The sequence below is a fragment of the Schistocerca gregaria genome, chromosome 3 (genome assembly GCF_023897955.1).
Source record: "Schistocerca gregaria isolate iqSchGreg1 chromosome 3, iqSchGreg1.2, whole genome shotgun sequence".
Lineage (NCBI taxonomy): Eukaryota > Metazoa > Arthropoda > Insecta > Orthoptera > Acrididae > Schistocerca > Schistocerca gregaria.
This window is the reverse complement of record NC_064922.1, coordinates 246,702,285-246,724,335: the sequence shown is the minus strand read 5'-3', so window position 1 is coordinate 246,724,335 and position 22,051 is coordinate 246,702,285. Positions and strand designations below refer to the sequence as shown.

The window sequence follows — 22,051 nt, the reverse complement described above, 5'->3', positions numbered from 1 at the left end:
CGGCCGTGTTTAGACAAAATGGTGTTATAGAAAACTATATTTGCAGAAGGGGCTGTCAGAATGTGTTCTCGAAATGGAACAATTAATTTCGAGCACTTTTCACCTAGCGAGGTGGTGCAGTGGTTAGCACACTGGATTCACCTAGCGAGGTGGTGCTGTGGTTAGCACACTGGACTCGCATTCGGGAGGACGGCTGTTCAAACCCGCGTCCGGCCATCCTGATTTAGGTATTAGTGAGTTCCCTAAATCGCTCCAGGCAAATGCCGGGGTAGTTCCTTTGAAATGGCTTGGCCGATTTCCTTCCCCATGCTTGACACAGTCCGAGCTTGTGCTCCGCCCCTAACGGCCTCGATGTCGAAGGGACTTTAAACCTAGTCCTCCTTCCTTCGACCACTTTTTGACATAATGTAGGAAGTCCCGATCGCAATGGGACAGTTAATGACATAATCTGTAGGCCTTGACACAAATTCGGAAGAAAGAGGATCCAGCGTTTCAACTTGATATCCTGATTATGGGATTTTCCTAAATGATTTGAGATGAATGCTGTGTGGTTCCACTGGAAAGGCCAGGCCCATTGGTTGACACTTCGTCTCAGCCTAGTGAGCTAGCGATCCGTCTGCTTGACAGTGATACCGACAAGGTTTCCAGCTTCCTTTCCTTCCGTGCTTGCTCTTCAATCATTAAATCTATCTTTCCTTTCAGAAGGTTTTTCAGAGCCGCTACCAGTCGGAAACTTTCGCATAATTACTGAAATTATTTGACAGAGCAACATGTTTCGTGGTACAAACCTTATCTTCAGGCAGATAAAAAGGATACCTAACGTAATCGTTTGTTGGTTTGCTGTTCGTGTTTTTTTAAAATAATCACTCGCTTTATTCATCTGAAATGGACGTCGTGTTGTCGTGTGTTCAGTTACATCCATTGTTACAGCTCCTTGGATTTTGTTCGTCGCTGCTTATAAACGTCGGAAATTGGCATGTTGAGAAATGTGGCTGTAATACTATAAGGTTTAGAATTCAAACAGCACCTAGCCACAGCTATGCTTCAGTAAGGTTAATCTGGATGAATCCACGATTGGTTTCGGATTTTTTGCACATTCTTCTTCAGATGGTTGTTTCCTTGCTGGGACTTCAATTTGTATCCGTTATTGGTTTGCTGCACTGGGATAGAAAGTTGTTGTTCACTATTTGGTAAAGTTTACGATAGAGCCGCCCGCTGTGGCCGAGCAGTTCTAGGCGCTACAGTCTGGAACTGTGCGATCGCTACGGTCGTAGGTTCGAATCCAGCCCTGGGCATGGATGTGTGTGATGTCCTTACGTTAGTTAAGTTTAAGTAGTTCTAAGTTCTAGAGGACTGATGGCCCCGGAAGTTAAGTCCCATAGTGCTCAGAGCCATTTGAACCATTTTTTTGCGGTAGAATTATTTCTTCTGATCTCTGTCAATGGATTTATGAAAACGTTTTAAAGTTATTAAAATGTGATATGGGGTGAAAACTTACATGGAAGCATACAGCACGTCAGTTTTCACCACATTTCACTTTTAAAACCTTTTTAGAAATACTTTGATAGATGCTGTTGTTGTTGTCTTCAGTCCTGAGACTGGTTTGATGCAGCTCTCCATGCTACTCTATCCTGTGCAAGCTGCTTCATCTCCCAGTACCTACTGCAACCTACATCCTTCTGAATCTGCTTAGTGTACTCATCTCTCGGTCTCCCTCTACGATTTTTACCCTCCACGCTGCCCTCCAATGCTAAATTTGTGATCCCTTGATGCCTCAAAACATGTCCTACCAACCGATCCCTTCTTCTAGTCAAGTTGTGCCACAAACTTCTCTTCTCCCCAATCCTATTCAATACCTCCTCATTAGTTACGTGATCTATCCACCTTATCTTCAGTATTCTTCTGTAGCACCACATTTCGAAAGCTTCTATTCTCTTCTTGTCCAAACTAGTTATCGTCCATGTTTCACTTCCATACATGGCTACACTCCAAACAAATACTTTCAGAAACGACTTCCTGATACATAAATCTATATTCGATGTTAACAAATTTCTCTTCTTCAGAAACGCTTTCCTTGCCATTGCTAGTCTACATTTTATATCCTCTCTACTTCGACCATCATCAGTTATTTTACTTCCTAAATAGCAAAACTACTTTACTACTTTAAGTGTCTCATTTCCTAATCTAATTCCCTCAGCATCACCCGATTTAATTTGACTACATTCCATTATCCTCGTTTTGCTTTTGTTAATGTTCATCTTATATCCTCCTTTCAAGACACTGTCCATTCCGTTCAACTGCTCTTCCAAGTCCTTTGCCGTCTCTGACTGAATTACAATGTCATCGGCGAACCTCAAAGTTTTTACTTCGTCTCCATGAATTTTAATACCTACTCCAAATTTTTCTTTTGTTTCCTTTACTGCTTGCTCAATATACAGATTGAATAACATCGGGGAGAGGCTACAACCCTGTCTCACTCCTTTCCCAACCACTGCTTCTCTTTCATGCCCCTCGACTCTTATTACTGCCATCTGGTTTCTGTACAAATTATAAATAGCCTTTCGCTCCCTGTATTTTACCCCTGCCACCTTTAGAATTTGAAAAAGAGTATTCCAGTCAACATTGTCAAAAGCTTTCTCTAAGTCTACAAATGCTAGAAACGTAGGTTTGCCTTTTCTTAATCTCTCTTCTAAGATAAGTCGTAAGGTCAGTATTGCCTCACGTGTTCCAACATTTCTACGGAATCCAAACTGATCCTCCCCGAGGTCTGCATCTACCAGATTTTCCATTCGTCTGTAAAGAATTCGCGTTAGTATTTTGCAGCCGTGGCTTATTAAACTGATAGTTCGGCAATTTTCACATCTGTCAGCACCTGCTTTCTTTGGGATTGGAATTATTATATTCTTCTTGAAGTCTGAGGGTATTTCGCCTGTCTCATACATCTTGCTCACCAGCTGGTAGAGTTTTGTCATGATTGGCTCTCCCAAGGCCGTCAGTAGTTCTAATGGAATGTTGTCTACTCCGGGGGCCTTGTTTCGACTCAGGTCTTTCAGTGCTCTGTCAAACTCTTCACGCAGTATCATATCTCCCATTTCGTCTTCATCTACATCCTCTTCTATTTCCATAATATTGTCCTCAAGTACATCGCCCTTGTATAAACATTCTATATACTCCTTCCACCTTTCTGCCTTCCCTTCTTTGCTTAGAACTGGGCTGCCATCTGAGCTCTTGATATTCATACACGTGGTTCTCTTCTCTCCAAAGGTCTCTTTAATTTTCCTGTAGGCAGTATCTATCTTACCCCTAGTGAGATAAGCTTCTACATCCTTACATTTGTCCTCTAGCCATCCCTGTTTAGCCATTTTGCACTTCCTGTCGATCTCATTTTTGAGACGTTTGTATTCCTTTTTGCCTGCTTCATTTACTGCATTTTTATATTTTCTCCTTCCATCAATTAAATTCAATATTTCTTCTGTTACCCAAGGATTTCTAGCAGCCCTCGTCTTTGTACCTACTTTATCCTCTGCTGCCTTCACTACTACATCCCTCAGAGCTACCCATTCTTCTTCTACTGTATTTCTTTCCCCTATTCCTGTCAATTGTTCCCTTATGATCTCTCTGAAACTCTGTACAACCTCTGGTTCTTTCAGTTTATCCAGGTCCCATCTCCTTAATTTCCCACATTTTTGCAGTTTCTTCAGTTTTAATCTACAGGTCATAACCAATAGATTGTGGTCAGAGTCCACATCTGCCCCTGGAAATGTCTTACAACTTAAAACCTGGTTCCTAAATCTCTGTTTTGCCATTATATAATCTATCTGATACCTTTTAATATCTCCAGGGTTCTTCCACGTATACAACCTTCTTTCATGATTCTTAAACCAAGTGTTAGCTATGATTAAGTTGTGCTCTGTGCAAAATTCTACTAGGCGGCTTCCTCTTTCATTTCTTAGCCCCAATCCATATTCACCTACTATGTTTCCTTCTCTCCCTTTTCCTACACTCGAATTCCAGTCACCCATTACTATTAAATTTTCGTCTCCCTTCACTATCTGAATAATTTCTTTTATTTCATCGTACATTTCTTCAATTTCTTCATCATCTGCAGAGCTAGTTGGCATATAAACTTGTACTACTGTAGTAGGTGTGGGCTTCGTATCTATCTTGGCCACAATAATGCGTTCACTATGCTGTTTGTAGTAGCTTACCCGCATTCCTATTTTCCTATTCATTATTAAACCTACTCCTGCATTACCCCTATTTGATTTTGTGTTTATAACCCTGTAGTCACCTGACCAGAAGTGTTGTTCCTCCTGCCACCGAACTTCACTAATTCCCACTATATCTAACTTTAACCTATCCATTTCCCTTTTTAAATTTTCTAACCTACCTGCCCGATTAAGGGATCTGACATTCCACGCTCCGATCCGAAGAACGCCAATTTTCTTTCTCCTGATAACGACATCCTCCTGAGTAGTCCCCGCCCGGAGATCCGAATGGGGGACTATTTTACCTCCGGAATATTTTACCCAAGAGGATGCCATCATCATTTAATCATACAGTAAAGCTGCATGTCCTCGGGAAAAATTACGGCTGTAGTTTCCCCTTGCTTTCAGCCGTTCGCAGTACCAGCACAGCAAGGCCGTTTTGGTTAATGTTGCAAGGCCAGATCAGTCAATCATCCAGACTGTTGCCCCTGCAACTACTGAAAAGGCTGCTGCCCCTCTTCAGGAACCACACGTTTGTCTGGCCTCTCAACAGATACCCCTCCGTTGTGGTTGCACCTACGGTACGGCCATCTGTATCGCTGAGGCACGCAAGCCTCCCCACCAACGGCAAGGTCCATGGTTCATGGATGATAGATCAGAAGAAATAATTCTATAGTAAACTGAAGCAAATAGTGAACCAAAAATTATGTCGTAGTGCAAGAAACCAAAAGCGCATACAAAACGAGGCCCTATCAAGAAAACAAGAGGAAAAATGCAACAACCATATGGAGGTGGATTTGTAAAAAAATCAGAAACCGGTAATTTTTTTGCCCAAATAAATCGTGTTAAACCATGATTGTGGGTGGATGGTGTTTGTTTTGAAGCTCATAGTTCGTGCACTTGAAAAGGACGCTTAAAATACTCATCAGTCATCACGATCAAATGTGCTGTGTAGTAAAAACAAGATGGCGGTAAAACAAACTTTGGTCTGATTTAACTATCGATTTGTCTATCCTGATCACTGAAAGAACTTCTCATATGTCTGAAAATGTCACTGTCGATTACCGGTCAATATAGCTTTAAATTATTTGTGTCGTGTTCTTCTTTCGTGCAGATTGCGTGAAACACACACTGTGCCGTTCCCTCGTGGCAGCCAGCACCTGCCGGGCTGTGGCGCGTCCCCCTCGGCTGCTGTCTGCTGCAGACAGCCACGTGAGTCCGCAGTCGGGCCCAGGCGCCTGGCCTCAGTCTGCCCCGCTTGTTAGCGCGTAATGACTGCTGCTGACGTCACGGCTGTTTATAAACACTGCGTATGAAAAGGGCGGGGGGAAATGGCAGACGGCGCGCGGGGAAGGGGGCGGGCGTGGGCGGGCGGAGGAAGCAGGCGGGATGTTGAAAGTAAACGTCGTTAACTCTGTGGCAACGCTAGTTAATGGCCGACACACGTTTCCTCGGGACCTTCCCGACAGCGGATATTCCGGTCCGGAGAGGACGACAAATGCGAGCGGATTTGACGGTCGGGAGAAGAACAGGGCGGGACCGAACACGACCAGTATTGCCACAGTGAGCAGATTGGAAAGATTACAATTCAATGTACCGCTTATTCAGCATTTTTCTTTTTTACTTTGTCATCCCCCCCCCCCCCCCCCCCGCCCTCTCCGATATAATCAGTTCAAACAGACTGAAACAGTATTACCCAAATTAAGATACGGCGGTAATCGTGGACACACACACACACACACACACACACACACACACACACACACACACACACACACACACACTAAATGCGCTTACAATATAAGGCACAACAGTTGGCACGTTACATCATTATTTGTTCGGTGGATAGAATGTTGAATATGTACGTTAGTTTATCAACATGTTAGTAATCATGTGAGACTGAATGCCCCCTCGTGGCGATGCAGACAGACGACGCAGATAAGTACACTACTGGCCATAAAAATTGCTACACCACGAAGATGATGTGCTACAGACGCGAAATTTAACAGACAGGAGGAAGATGCTGTGATATGCAAAGGATTAGCTTTTCAGAGCATTCATACAAGTTTGGCGCCGGTGGTGACACCTACAACGTGCTGAAGGTTTCCAACCGATTTCTCGTACACAAACAGTAGTTGACCGTCGTTGCCTGGTGAAACGTTGTTGTGATGCCTCGTGTAAGGAGGGGAAATGCGTACTGTCACGTTTCCGACTTTGATAAAGGTCGAATTATACCCTATCGCGATAGTTTATCGTATCGCGACATTGCTGCTCGCGTTGGTCGAGATCCAATGACTGTTAGCAGAATATGGAATCGGTGGGTTCAGGAGGGTAATACGGAACGCCGTGCTGGATCCCACCGGCCTCGTATCACTAGCAGTCAAGACAGGCATCTTATCCGCATGGCTGTAACGGATCGTGCAGCCACGTCTCGATCCATGAGTAAACAGATGGGGACGTTTGCAAGACAACCATTGCACGTACAGTTCGACGGCGTTTGCAGCAGCATGGACTATCCGCTCGTAGACCGTGGCTGCGGTTACCTTTGACGCTGCATCACAGACAGGAGCGCCTGCGATGGTGTACTCAACGACGAACCTGGTTGCACGAATGGCAAAACGTCATTTTTTCGGATGAATCCAGATTCTGTTTACAGCATCATGATCGTCGCATCCGTGTTTAGCAACATTGCTGTGAACGCACATTAGAAGAATGTATTCGTCATCGCCATACTGGCGTATCACCCGGCGTGATGGTATGGGGTGTCACTGGTTATACGTCTCGGTCACCTCTTGTTCGCATTGACGGCACTTTGAATAGTGGACGTTACATTTCAGACGTGTTACAACCCGTGTCTCCACCCCTCATTCGATCCCTTCGAAACCCTACATTTCAGCAGGATAATGCACGACCGCATGTTGCAGGTCCTGTACAGGCCTTTCTGGATACAGAAAATGTTCGACTGCTGCCCTGGCCAGCACATTCTCCAGATCTCTAACCAATTGAAAACGTCTGGTCAATGGTGGCCGAGCAACTGGCTCGTCACAATACACCAGTCACTACTCTTAATGAACTGTGGTATCGTGTTGAAACTACATGGACAGTTGCACCTGTACACGCCATCCAAGCTCTGTTTCACTCAATTGCGTGAAAGTGTAATCACATGTCAGTTCTAGTATAATATAATTGTCCAATGAATACCCGTATATCATCTGCATATCTTCTTGGTATAACAATTTTAATGGCCAGTAGTGTAATTTCCTGTTGGGCGTCTCTTGTGACCGAGTGGTTCTAGGCGCCTCAGTGCGGAACCGCGCTGTTGCTACGGTCGCAGATTCGACTCCTGCCTCGGGCATGGATGTGTGTGATGTCCTTAAGTTAGTAAGGTTTAAGTAGTTCTAAGTCTAGGGGACTGATGAATTCAGATGTTAAGTGTCATAGTTTTGAGCGCCATTTGATTCATTTTTGAAATTCCAGTTTCACAACGCTGTTGAAAGAGAACCACTGTTCTGAATAAAGTCAAACTCAAACAGCATATTATTGACACAGGAGGAAACGACATGGGAAAAAAAGTTAACGAAAATTTTAGCAATAGTTCGCTCTGTAAGCATGTCAACGTAAATGAGGACGACTACAAATGACAGATGAATCGCAGTACGGCGGCTACGGTTTGAGTTGCACATTAGTCCATCCGTACTGTTCAGTGTGCGTGACTGGTCAAGTTCAGCAGTCAACAGTTGTGGCACTGTCAGTTAGGTAAGTCCATCCACCACTACAAGGTCATACTACATCGAATGAGAAAAATCGGTTTTATAACTGCCCTGAGACCAAAAACCGAATAAAAAGAAAACATCGGTTTCTACTAGTTGTGTGACTAACGTATAGTGTGTTCAGTATGCTGTCCACTATTTTCTGCCACAAGCTAAAAATGAGACACAGCACGCACAACAAATCGCAGTGGCTCAGGGTTCACGTGTAAATCGCGTTGCCCAATGCGTGCCTTTAGTTCAGCTACGTTCGTAATTCGAACACACAATCGTTCAATAACCCCACAGTCAGGAATCATAAGGATTAAGATCAGGTGAGCTGCATGGCCAAGTTGTAGGGAAGTGACGGGTGATAATTCTAGCATTTTCGAAAAGTATCTGCAGCAGTCACTCCACTGACTGTGCAAAGTGCGGAGAAGCGCCATCTTGCATAAAAATGATCCTACCTACAAATGCACATTGTTGAAGGCTTGGAATGAAGTTGGTGCGCAAAACAATCTCACAGCTTTTACCAGTGACTGTACAGGGCCCGCAGGACTCGTCTTCCCGAAAAAATACGGCTCTACGGTCAACGGTGCCCGAAATCCGCACCACACAATCATCTTTGGAGAATGAAGTGGTACCGGTACTGGTTAACGTGCGTGCGGCTTTTCCGTTGCCCAAATTCTGCAGTTCTGCTTGCAGACCTGTCTCTGGAGATGGAGGTGGACTTTGTCTGTCCACAGAATGTTCCGTGGCCATTCACTGTTAATTTCCACATGAGCAAGAAATTCCAGACCGACCGTTTGTCTTGCTCGCAGGCCATAATGAAGGAGCTCATGAGTATGGGTGATCTCCTATGGATAGCAATGCAGGATGCTTCGTAGGATTTTGTGCAACCTGCTCGGGGGCATGGCCAAAGTTCGGGCTATTATCTGTCCATTGCATGTTCGCACACCACCGGTCGACCGTTCTTGCAATGCTTTGTCCACATCTTCGACCGACGTCGAATCAACTGTGTTCTTCTTTGCCACATTGCACTTCAAAAGAACTTGTCTTTTAGAATTTAGTAACGATTTTTTCCAGATCGATAGCAGGCATCATTCTATACTACACTTCATTGATACCGTGAATGTGCGGCACTTCTGCAGAGCTACTGGCTAACAAACACCGTTATTGTAAAAGAACGCGCGATCCTTCACGGAGACATTCATGTTGGGCGTCTCGGATTAGAGATGGGCATCCTTGGGAACTAGTTCACTGGTGATAGCTCTTTTTGGGAACCGTTCATTTTCACTCGATCATCGTTCATTGTGCTTGGTATATGGTTCTTACGAAAAACTGAAAATTAGTAGCATAGGTGCCTGAAGGATGGAAGGCGCCAAGAGGGGGCACTTGCCTCCCCTCTGGACTACAGAATTTTTATTCATAACAGGATTCTCACACACTTGTTATTTTCGTGATTCTACAAAGCATCTGGTTGAGCCAACTGTAGCGTTATGTGGGGTGTCGCAATGAAATAATATAAGGTGGCGCACGAAAAACCGGCCCCGAGTTCAGACTGCTCGCCAATTACGCACGATTTGTTGACCACTGCGAGCAGAATAGATAAATATGTAATAATTAGGCAGTGAAGAATAACAAGCTAATGCAAACAACTTCGAAACAAGAGATGAGGATTGATAAGCGGCAATGAACAGTCGAGTACTCGGGGCCGATTTTTCGTGCCCCACCCTGTACCACTGAAATAATATTGTTGTAGTTATCGTATTCTCTTTACAAAATGTGACACCATACACTCGATTACGAAACGCGGGCTTCATTCGGTTGTAAGTCAGGTTCCTTCCATAACAATGAACATGCTCTTCTACCAAATCGAAAAAAAGACGGGGAATAGCCACTCGTGTTTGACACACCGACGTCCTTCGCATTTGTAATATCAGAAACTCTTGCCTTTTACAAGTATTTCTTCTGCTGGGTATCGAAATAGTGAAGTAAGCTCATACGTCGTGTTGTTACCTGAAAAGATGTATGTATTACATATCACGTAATTTTTATGTAGTTTACGTAATTATAAAATACACTCCTGGAAATGGAAAAAGAACACATTGACACCGGTGTGTCAGACCCACCATACTTGCTCCGGACACTGCGAGAGGGCTGTACAAGCAATGATCACACGCACGGCACAGCGGACACACCAGGAACCGCGGTGTTGGCCGTCGAATGGCGCTAGCTGCGCAGCATTTGTGCACCGCAGCCGTCAGCGTCAGTCAGTTTGCCGTGGCATACGGAGCTCCATCGCAGTCTTTAACACTGGTAGCATGCCGCGACAGCGTGGACGTGAACCGTATGTGCAGTTGACGGACTTTGAGCGAGGGCGTATAGTGGGCATGCGGGAGGCCGGGTGGACGTACCGCCGAATTGCTCAACACGTGGGGCGTGAGGCCTCCACGGTACATCGATGTTGTCGCCAGTGGTCGGCGGAAGGTGCACGTGCCCGTCGACCTGGGACCGGACCGCAGCGACGCACGGATGCACGCCAAGACCGTAGGATCCTACGCAGTGCCGTAGGGGACCGCACCGCCACTTCCCAGCAAATTAGGGACACTGTTGCTCCTGGGGTATCGGCGAGGACCATTCGCAACCGTCTCCATGAAGCTGGGCTACGGTCCCGCACACCGTTAGGCCGTCTTCCGCTGACGCCCCAACATCGTGCAGCCCGCCTCCAGTGGTGTCGCGACAGGCGTGAATGGAGGGACGAATGGAGACGTGTCGTCTTCAGCGATGAGAGTCGCTTCTGCCTTGGTGCCAATGATGGTCGTATGCGTGTTTGGCGCCGTGCAGGTGAGCGCCACAATCAGGACTGCATACGACCGAGGCACACAGGGCCAACACCCGGAATCATGGTGTGGGGAGCGATCTCCTACACTGGCCGTACACCTCTGGTGATCGTCGAGGGGACACTGAATAGTGCACGGTACATCCAAACCGTCATCGAACCCATCTTTCTACCATTCCAAGACCGGCAAGGGAACTTGCTGTTCCAACAGGACAATGCACGTCCGCATTCATCCCGTGCCACCCAACGTGCTCTAGAAGGTGTAAGTCAACTACCCTGGCCAGCAAGATCTCCGGATCTGTCCCCCATTGAGCATGTTTGGGACTGGATGAAGCGTCGTCTCACGCGGTGTGCACGTCCAGCACGAACGCTGGTCCAACTGAGGCGCCAGGTGGAAATGGCATGGCAAGCCGTTCCACAGGACTACATCCAGCATCTCTACGATCGTCTCCATGGGAGAATAGCAGCCTGCATTGCTGCGAAAGGTAGATATACACTGTACTAGTGCCGACATTGTGTATGCTCTGTTGCCTGTGTCTATGTGCCTGTGGTTCTGTCAGTGTGATCATGTGATGTATCTGACCCGAGGAATGTGTCAATAAAGTTTCCCCTTCCTGGGACAATGAATTCACGGTGTTCTTATTTCAATTTCCAGGAGTGTACATTTTAAGTACTGGTCGTGCACACTGAATAGAATACTAAAGGAAACAGAAGTTCACAGTTGAAAAAAGATTTGAAACAGATCTAGAGTGGGTGTACGAAGCGAGCGAAACCAACAGCAGCAGCCGGCCGGAGGGACCGAGCGGTTCTAGGCGCTTCAGTCTGGAACCCCACGACCGCTACGGTCGCAGGTTCGAATCCTGCCTCGGGCAAGGATGTGTGTGATGTCCTTAGGTTAGTTAGGTTTAAGTAGTTCTAAGTTCTAGGGGACTGATGACTTCAGCAGTTAAGTCCCATAGTGCTCAGAGCCTATTTTTGAACAACAACAACAACAACAACAACTACTACTACTACTACTACTACTACAACTCGATACCTAACTAACTATGAACAGTCGGCAGTGGAACTACAATGAGTGGCCACTTGAAGAAGGACGAGTCTGACTGAGCGAGACCGAGATAGGCGGGAACGGGACTGAGGCTGGAACGAGACCGGCCGACGTGCCGTTGCTGGAAAGAGACCGACTGTTTCCCGTTCCTGGGAACTATAAGTAGAAATCCGCGACCGAAGTGAGCTATAAAAGATCGTTCCTTAGAATTCGTTCCTCGCTCGTCCCGTCCATCTTGGTGAACCGTTCCTTTGGACCCGTTAGTTCGCGAACGACCCATTTCTGTCTCGGATGTAAACTGAGGAACAGCTGCGTTCCGTGCGTCTGTTGGTGTGCATATTCTGAAGCATGTAGCGGCATCTATTGGTAAAATTTTCGTTAAATTTGTTTTATTCCATGACATTTTCGCCTGCTTCAATAATATGCAGTTCAAATTTGACGTCGTTCTGAGCAGTGATTCTCTTTTTACACCATTTTGAAACTGGAACTCTAGTTATGGACACCCTGTATGTAAGCGGAGCAGAGGCGAATAGGGAATTATTTTAGCGACGGTACAGATCACAAATGGGAAATCGACTGATATAAACGACGTTGATAAAGGCCTGAGTGCTGCAGCCTGGCACGTAGGAACGCGAATCTTTCCCGCGAAACTTCGTGAACCTCTATGTGAAGTCCTTGAAGAACGATGACACCAGAAGTAGGTGACAAGGTGTTGGACGTCCACGCCTCGTCACGGAACGCGAAGGTTGGATCGAGGCTTGCCTGCTTTGTAAAGCGGGATAGGCGGCGACAAGAGGCAGAACTGACAATTGAGTACAGTGCTGGTATAGGCACAAGTGTTTCAGAGCAAAGCGTTCAGCGCGCACTGTTGAACAGGAGACTCCGCAGCAGACGATCGCTACATGTTCTCATGCTGACCGAACGACATCGTCGGCGAAGATTGCATTGGGCACGGGCCGTCGACTTTTGACCGTGGATAAGTGGAAACGTATCGCCTGATCCGATGAACCGCGTGTCTTGTGCAGCAGATCTATGGTCATGTCCGGATATGCCTCCATCTAATGGGACGCCTGCTTGAAACATGCCCTGTGCCACGGATGCAGACCAGTGGGAAGCAATGTTACGCAATGGGGAAAAGTTGCCTGGGCTTCCGTAGGACCTGTGAATAATCCACGAAGGCACCTTGACACCTGTGGATTATGTTAACACTTTCGCTGACCACCTGCATCGCTATATGCTTGGTGTCTTCCTCGTGGCGATGGCCTCTTCCAGCACAACTGTCCGTGTTGTGAGGGAAGTGTCTGTTCAGCAGCACAAGATCGACGATATAAAGTCCGTTTGTAGTAAAAAATTTTCCGTTACTAATAAATCAGATATATGTAAAGTATTCAACAATAATTTTCTGAACATTGCTGGTGAATTAAGTAAAAATTTAGTTTCTTCAGGAAACCGTATAAGTTTATTGGCAAATGCATTTCCGAGATTGATGTCTGAAATGCTTCTCTGTGATACAGATAAGAGGGAGATTGAGTCAATAATTAAATCACTGGAGACTACGGACTCTCATGGTTATGATGGAGTGTCTAGCAGAATGTTAAAGTACTGTGCTGTACATGTTAGCCCAGTAATTAGCCATATTTGTAATTTTTACTTTAGGAATGCTCAGTTTCCTGAGCGATTAAAGTACTCAGTAGTAAAGCCAGTTTATAAAAAGGGGAAAGGGATAATGTAGATAATTTTAGACCTACTTCTATGCCATCAGTGTTTACAAAAGTTATTGAAAAGGCCGTGTATGTAAGGATAATTGATCATTTCATATCAGATTGATCATTTAATATCAAATCAAACTATCAAGAAACCTTATAAGCAAAGATGGTAGATTTTGTTTAAATGCTGCTTGCAATGCGGCTCTGTCTCTCATCAAAAAACAGGTATTAAACTGGAGAGAAAACTCCCTGATCGGATCCTATCCTCCTGTCGCTCTTAAAAGAGGGATATTTGAGCGGCAAAAGAATGTTCCCCGTCGTAGTGCACGCAGTAACACTACCGGTCGTCACTTAGAACGGTTGGTATGGGCTTAAGTTGTTGATGTATGGTTTTTATGCTAATAAATCCGATAAAATTTGTTTCTGAACATTATTTCCGTATCTAAAGTACTGAGACTGACCCAGATGATGTAGGACACGCTGTATCTGAAAAGTCGAATTATGCTTTCACATCTCAGTGAGCAGTTGTTTATCACAGATGAACATTGTTATGAGAAGTGCGCCGTGTCGCCTACAAGAAGGCAGCACCAGCACAGCTGATGGGCTGCCGGTGCCATCATATATGAATGCGAGCGGGCAGGTGGTGTCCCGGCACGACAGCTGTTCTGCCCATTATCGCTCAGCAACCGATGTGGCGCCATATGTATGTAAAGTCGCCTAGCCTGGAGTACTACAACCACACGCGGTAATCACGTCTTCTCGTTCTGAATTAATTGCTAATTTTCGCAATCAGAAACTGACTCTCTCAGGCGTATACCGCGTCATTACGTGAAGCGCTCTTGCACATTTTCATCAATATACTGATGACTCACAGGAGGACACGTAAGAATAGTCGAAAAGCCACATTTTCCTTAGAAAACTTTCATGGCATAGCAGAGTTTTCCTAATTCATGTTAACATGAAATTGGAAGTCATATCTTCTGGAATGTAATTCAGACTTTGAATATTGGTGTTATTTTATTTAAAGATTTGAAGACTTCAGGAATGTACTCTTTTTCAAGCTGGGATTTTTTGGTGTTACGCACTGTCCTTCACTCTCGTTGTTGTGCAGTAGGGGCGGCAAAAGTTACCGTTAATATTACAAACTTACGGTTACTCCCGCTAGCAATCTGTGGTTCATCTCTCAATGACTAGCAACGATCACCGTCAAGTTACATAATGTGGGTTATCAGTTATTGGTATTGTTGAAATATGGAAACAGCAGAAAACAATACATGCGGAAGAGTTCGTATTATAAATGGAGCAACGTTAGTCGCGGGCAAACATTGTGAAGAAATCTCCGCTTTACAGATAAGAAAGCTCATTGTAACAACACACAATGTGTGTTACTTTTTTTCCTATTCTCCGTACGTCTGTTACTATGCTGCATGAATAGTATAATATGCATTTAAACGTAAGCGTAAGAACCGATGAACGTTCGATAGTTGAGAACAAATTTATGCGATTGTTATGGATAAAATTCTGGCTGTGACAATTATGCGCGACTATATAGAGAAGCCATCGAAATACGTAACATAGTGTTAATTATAACAGAAAAGAATAAGCCATGAAACTTAGTGATATGTGGACAGTGGTTCTGCAGAATCGATTGAGAAGTTTTTATCATTGACAGGCGACAATCGATATTTAAATTTTATCACTGACGAGGATTCTCTCTGCTGATCACGTGTAAACTCGACCACGCCCACTGTGCACAGTAGTTACGTCGCTCTCTGACGACCGACTCTTCAGTCGGCAAGACTCATCGTCGTTAGGAGCACCTCCGAAGATGTCAGGCATAGCTATGGAAGAAACTTCAGGAAGTTTTTTTTGGCCGCGTCCATACAGCCTGGAAGTTTCATCAGCGGCTAAGCGGTTCTACGCTTACATTTCAGCAAGATAGTGACCTCCCACACATGGCGAGAGTTTCTACAGTTTGTCTTCGTGTTTGCCAAACCCTATCTTGGCCAACAAGTTCGCCGGTCTCTCCACAACTGAGAACGTCTGAAATGCTATGGGTAGGGTTCTCCTACCAGCTCAGGATTTTGACTGTCTAACGTGCTAGTTGAACAGAATTTGGCACGAGATCCCCCATGAGAACGTCCAAGAACTCTGATCAGTGCTAAGCCGAGTAACTTCTTGCATAAGGGCCAGAGGCGGACCAACGCGTTACTGAGTTGCTAATTTGTGAAACTTTTTCTGTTGAATAAACCATCCAATTTTTGTGAAATTGTAACCATTTGTTTGCCTTTTCATGCACATCACATATACCGATTTCCGTCCTATTTGGATCATTCCTTTGTGGAGCTTCGTCTTTTGTCTTAGAGAGTATATAGATAGAAAACAATCTGAGGGAGGATCTTGCCGCTGCTACAGTCGTTGCAGAGGGTCTGCAACAGTGAGGTACAATCTGTTTTACGTATTTAAGCTTCATCACGTGCGTTTCATGTGCATGGGCAGCAATGTTCCAGCTGTAATTGTTGTGACTGGTGTTTTCGTTACCGTTTAAAAGTCTGACTGTTCGTACGTGTATTGCCTTTATGAAATTCGTAGTTCTCGAATTGAAATTCATAGTTCTCATATTGTACGATTAGTGACGATAAAATATTAACATAAACATTGGATTCCATGAGATACTTAAACCAAAGCGCTGCAGAGTCATATTGATGAGATGTGTACTTTATAAGAGATGTTATACATCAAACTGTTGTATGAATCGCCAGGAGTCGAAAGCAAAATTTTGATGACAGTCAGGTTACGGCTGGTATACAGTCTTTCATACTGGTTATGGGTATACCAGTTGGACCAATTGCATTTACGATAAATTTAAATCGTCTTTCAATATTTTGAAAGAGGTGTGTATTCAGGAAACGTTCACGAGTTGAAGTTTCGATAGCTGTTCGCTTACTTTAAAAAAGGAACACGTTCACAAAGCCCGATTTCTCTTTTTATCCTGCCAACTTTTCTCTTTCTGGAAAGCAAATGCAAGAGAGCCGCAGTCACTTCCAGCAGTTCGCTTTCGTCCATTTCGCAACAATACTGTGTGGCCTGTTTAATCAGTTCTACCCAGAAATGTTTTGCCGCAGGTATTCATAGGCAACATTGGCTGGCAATATTGTCGGCATGTTGCTTCAGTTAGTGAGAAGGGCAATGTCGTCCAGACACATGCGATTTCTTGTTGCCCATGTAAACGTACTTTATGGTACACACATGAAATTTCTGTTGCCTACGTAGAAGTATCTTACGGTCTACATTACAAGAGGGAAAAAAATAAGGTTTGTCTTTACACAACAACACAAAAGTACTGCGACGGCGGCCTGGGTCGTGTCTCCCGATCGCGGTCCGCGTTCGTTCCCTTCTCTCGTCACTCGAGTCCTTTCCGCTTCCTCCATCCTTCCGGCCCTCTTCTTCTACCCCTCCTTGGTCCCTCCCTCGCTTGCGGCTTTGCTTGGATTTGTCCTGCGACTCCAAGTCCTCCGTTCCACCTGCCAGTCTTCGTCAACAATTCCTGGCTCTTCTTGCCTCGTTTCGCGATGCAGATGTAGTCTACACCGATCGTTCTGTGGTCGATGGACGCACTGGGTTTGCTTTCATCCGCGGCGACTACGTTGAGCAGCATTCTCTGCCTTGTGGGAGCAGTGTTTTCACTGCGGAGCTGGCTGCTCTTTATCCTGCCCTGGGGAGTAATTTATCATATGCAGTCACTCCCCGAGTCGACCAGTGTTTTTCTCGGGACCCTTTGGTGCGCGGTATTCAAGATGCTGTTTTTGCTCTGGCCGAGTGTGGTCGTTCAGCGACGTTTGTGTGGACCTCCGGCCGCATCGGCATTCCAGGAAACGAACGTGTCGATCGGTTGGCCTAGCCGGCCACCACTTCGCCACCCCTGGAGCTCGGTCTCGTGGAAAGAGACATCCGGTCAGCCCTACATCGCGAGGTCCGCGGTGTCTGGAGCTCTGAATGGTCTGTCTTGAACACGCCAAATGAGCTCCGCATGGTCAAGTCGTCCACGGCCGTATGGAACTCATCCTTGAGGAGCACGCGTAGGGACTCAGTTGTTCTCTGCCGTCTCCGAATTGGATATACGCGATTGACCCACAGCTATCTCCTTCGCCGTGAGAACCCGTCCAAGTGTCGCTGTGATGCAGGGCTGACAGTGGTCCATCTTCTGATGGACTGCCCCCTTTTAGCCCCCTTGCGGCAGTCCTTCAATTTACCAGCTGCACTTCCTTTAATTCTAGGTGACGATGCCTCTATAGCTGACTCAGTTTTACGTTTCATCCGTGCAGCTGGTGTTTTATCACTCACTCTAGCGTGGGCGCTCTCGCGTTATGTCTCAGGCTACACCCTCTCCAGCGACTTTTAACTGTGACGTGGATATCAAAATAGTGTCTTTTATGGTAACAATCTGTGTTGCTACCTCTATCAATGCTTTCCAGCTGGAGGTTCTTCGTTTCTCGTTGAGTGGTTAACCTTTTACCTGATCGATCAACCACTGTAGTCTGTTTTACTCTAGTCAACTATTTGCTCTGCTCCTTTTCAGTTTCCTCTATTTTGTGTTACTGCGGTGTTCATTTTACCTCTGTACCCCTTGGTGTTCCCTCCCTCTGGGTGCCGAGGTTACGCTTTTACTGTATAGTCCTTTTCCAAGTATATCTCTTTGGAACAGAGGACTGATGACCTCGATGTTTAGCCCCACTCAAACCCCAAAACCAACCAACAAAAGTACTGGCTGGCGTAAACATGCAGTTGATCTTGCCTAAGCTTAAAATCGATACACTGGATGTTAGACGGTGTACGTTAAGACTCCAGCTCTGTGGTGACGCAGTAGACGCTGCTTGAGAGGTTGCCGCCGTGCTTGCTTGCCTACCTGTGAGGAAGGAGAGGCGTCGCATGGCGGGGAACGGGTGGTTGCCGGACGTGTCGAGGATGTCCAACTGGTGCACCTCCCCGCGGATGCGATACAGCTTGCGGTGGAAGTCCTCTATCGTCGGCGTGTAAGAGTCCTCGAACTTGTTGTTCAGGAACCTGCGCACACACAGCGAACCATCCCTTTCATACACTGCACACATACTCCAGACTAGCTTTTACAGTTATTTTTGGTAGTACCACAACAGTAATCTCACTACTATGCTGATGGATGAGGTATATTACTAAACTATGAAAACTTATGTAACATAATTGTAAAAAATCTGCTTAAATTATAAGAAAACGAAATTATAGGGTCTAATTATAGAAATACCCTACAATACAAACATTGCAACAAGAAATAGAGAGAATTTTCATCAACCACTTAGAGAATAAGTTCTTCAAAGGAGAAAATAGACTTGCTCGAAACATTTTGTATTACAAGAGAGATGTAGATGACACATTACTCTTATTTGATGGCACTAAAGATGAACTTTAACTCCTCACATCATTCAACTCACTCCACAATAAAATGAAGTTCACAACAGAACATGAAACAAATCAATTCATAAATTTCTTAGACCTCACAATTGTGAATCAACAACAAGAACATAACTTGTACATTTATCGGAAACCAACCTATACTGACATCACAATACATGAATATTCATACCACCCGAACACACATAAGTATGCTGCATTTAGATCAATGTTGAACAGGGCACATACATCACCTTTAAAACCCAAAGCAGTAACACAAGAAATAGATACTATCAAAACAATTGCAGTAAATGATGGTTACCCAGTAAAATCGATTGATAAACTATCTAGAAAAATCCAGACCAATATCACTCACAAAAACACAGAAAAGAAAATTACCGACACAAAACAAATCTTCACAAGCATTCCGTACTTAGGCACAGTACCACAAAAATAGCTAACTTATTAAAAAAAAAAACTAATATTAAAGTATCTTTCTCCACAAACAGCAAACTTGTTTACTACTTACCTCACACAGTGAAAACAAAAAAGCCAATAACACAACACAGTGGAATATATAAATTACAATGTAACAGGTGCCCTGCATTTTACATAGGAAAAATTGGAAGAACCTTCCACACACGGTAAAAGAACACACCGACGCCTTTCGACTAAACCATTTTGAAAAATCTACGGTAGCTAACCTCATGTATATTAATAAACACAGACCTGACGACATCCACAACAGCCTAACTGTACTTCGCACAGAACCCAACAGTAAAAACTTAATCTACTAGGAAAGTTAGAAATAATGCTACACAAAGAAAAATATTCCGAAGACTTGTTGAATGAACAAACAGAGTTTAACAGCCACAATTTTTTCTACACCTTTAAAAGTTTATTTTTTCCTGAGGAATCAAATCTATAATAGTACAAACAGCTGACAACCTACAACATGGTGCCAAAGAATGATTTTAATAATACCTGTGTACTAGTAATATTATATCATATTATCTTCTGTGAAACAAGAAAATCGATTATATTTAGAAGTAGAACATCTGTATGAACGAGACTCTTTGATATGTTTACGTTCTGCTACTACAATGTGCGAAAAGTGTGTGACAATGTATATATATCCCAGTATGTACTGCAAAATTAAAGATGCGCATTGTGTACACCAAGTGCACAACAGAAGCAGACATCATACAATGTTAAACTGTAAGTTAGTTTCATATTATTAATGCTGTTAAACTTATATCTACAATATACCATGTTGTAACACAAAAATGTAATATCAACAGGCAAACAACTAAAAACCGGATGTAAATCACTAAAAAGCACCTGAAGACAAGCCTCTAGGGCTTACGAACAGCACAGACGGCATTTCTTAATTCACCGCCGTCCAAGAAGCTTTCTCTGTTATACGGGTGTGCGTCCTGGGAACCTGAACAGAGGAAACCATTCTTATAAAAATGATGCACTATGCTATTTTGACTTCGATTTCATATACATTTACGTATTTCATTTAGGTACCTGCTTTCATTAGCGTAAAACTGAACTTGGATAAAATAACACACTAGGGCTCTGCGCGTCAAACTACACCAACAAGCAAGGCCTGTATGAAACCAACTTCCCACACTCTCGCTTTGTTTAAGAGAAATAATACAAAATTCAGAGTATTAATGTCTAGAGATAGGCATAACAACAAAAAATTTTATTTGAACGTAACAAACAATGGCTTACATCTTAGAAACTAGAGATCAACTATTAAAAGAAATAAAGACGAAACACTCTCCTGCTTCTTGCGCCGACAACTGGCAAGTAACGTTCCCGCATGCTGTATGCTTATTTGTACAACTGAGAACCAGGTGGCAGCACCGGTCAGATAAGACGAGCTCTCACAGACATGTTAACGTGCATATTTTTGTCCTAATTGCCCCACTCTCTTGTAATGACTATAAATTCATCTTCCTGTTTTCTGTCTTATTTTATGTCTCTCAAACATATTCCGCAGCTCAAAAGGCGCATGTCTTCTTGTTCCTGTTTGTTACTTACAGGAATCAGGCATTAATCGGAAATCATCATGTTTACAGTAGGTTACAGATACTGAAGGCGTAAGATTTTCCCGTGTCACAATTATCCAGCACTCCCATAAGTGTTTTGCTAGAATGCGGACAGTATTAATTGTGATAAATTGGAATCTTAGGAAGGAAGGCGTTGTTTAGAGAAAAGATAATCGAGCAACAGTGCGATAGTTCATCGGACAACATCGAATCACCGTATATTTCCCCCTTGTTCTGTGCGCGAAGAGACTGCAACGGAAAATAGTGATAGCCGATAGTAAGTACCCACTACCACATACTGCATAGTGGATTTCATCTCCATCAGTATCACGTTTCGTAACGTACGGTGGTTGCGGAGAGTAATTCGTATGACGTCCGTGAGTTCTTCACGTTTCTCTACCGTACACGAACATGAAGGTGATTTTTAAGTTTGTAGGCTTGATCTGTTTCCGCACATATGACAGACCATCTTAAGACAACATCCCGTGACCGTTGGAACGGTCGTTGAGGAAACGCAAAATAATATGCACATTCTTCAGTATTAATACACTTCTGGAAATGGAAAAAAGAACACATTGACACCGGTGCGTCAGACCCACCATACTTGCTCCGGACACTGCGAGAGGGCTGTACAAGCAATGATCACACGCACGGCACAGCGGACACACCAGGAACCGCGGTGTTGGCCGTCGAATGGCGCTAGCTGCGCAGCATTTGTGCACCGCCGCCGTCAGTGTCAGCCAGTTTGCCGTGGCATACGGAGCTCCATCGCAGTCTTTAACACTGGTAGCATGCCGCGACAGCGTGGACGTGAACCGTATGTGCAGTTGACGGACTTTGAGCGAGGGCGTATAGTGGGCATGCGGGAGGCCGGGTGGACGTACCGCCGAATTGCTCAACACGTGGGGCGTGAGGCCTCCACAGTACATCGATGTTGTCGCCAGTGGTCGGCGGAAGGTGCACGTGCCCGTCGACTTGGGACTGGACCGCAGCGACGCACGGATGCACGCCAAG

The 22,051-nt window shown here is 44.7% G+C and overlaps 2 protein-coding genes across 4 annotated transcripts in view; one reads left to right on the top strand and one right to left on the bottom strand.

Annotated features, from left to right (window-relative positions):
* Positions 1-18,605, bottom strand: part of LOC126355325 (GTP-binding protein Rhes) — a 494,539-nt gene extending 475,934 nt beyond the window's left edge. The window contains exon 1 of the mRNA XM_050005619.1: positions 18,457-18,605. Coding sequence (XP_049861576.1) covers positions 18,457-18,481 — 25 coding nt within the window. The 5' untranslated portion in view covers positions 18,482-18,605. The remainder of the gene's footprint in view (positions 1-18,456) is intronic.
* The window catches only part of LOC126354414 (calcium uptake protein 3, mitochondrial-like), a 492,488-nt gene that overhangs the window by 327,247 nt on the left and 143,190 nt on the right, over positions 1-22,051 (top strand). The window contains exon 1 of one of the 3 annotated variants that reach the window (XM_050004036.1): positions 5,328-5,420. The exons of the other annotated variants lie outside the window; for them this stretch is intronic. The gene's annotated coding sequence lies outside the window, so the exon portion shown is untranslated. Of the gene's footprint in view, positions 1-5,327; positions 5,421-22,051 lie in introns of those variants that run through there. 3 annotated transcript variants of the gene reach the window in all.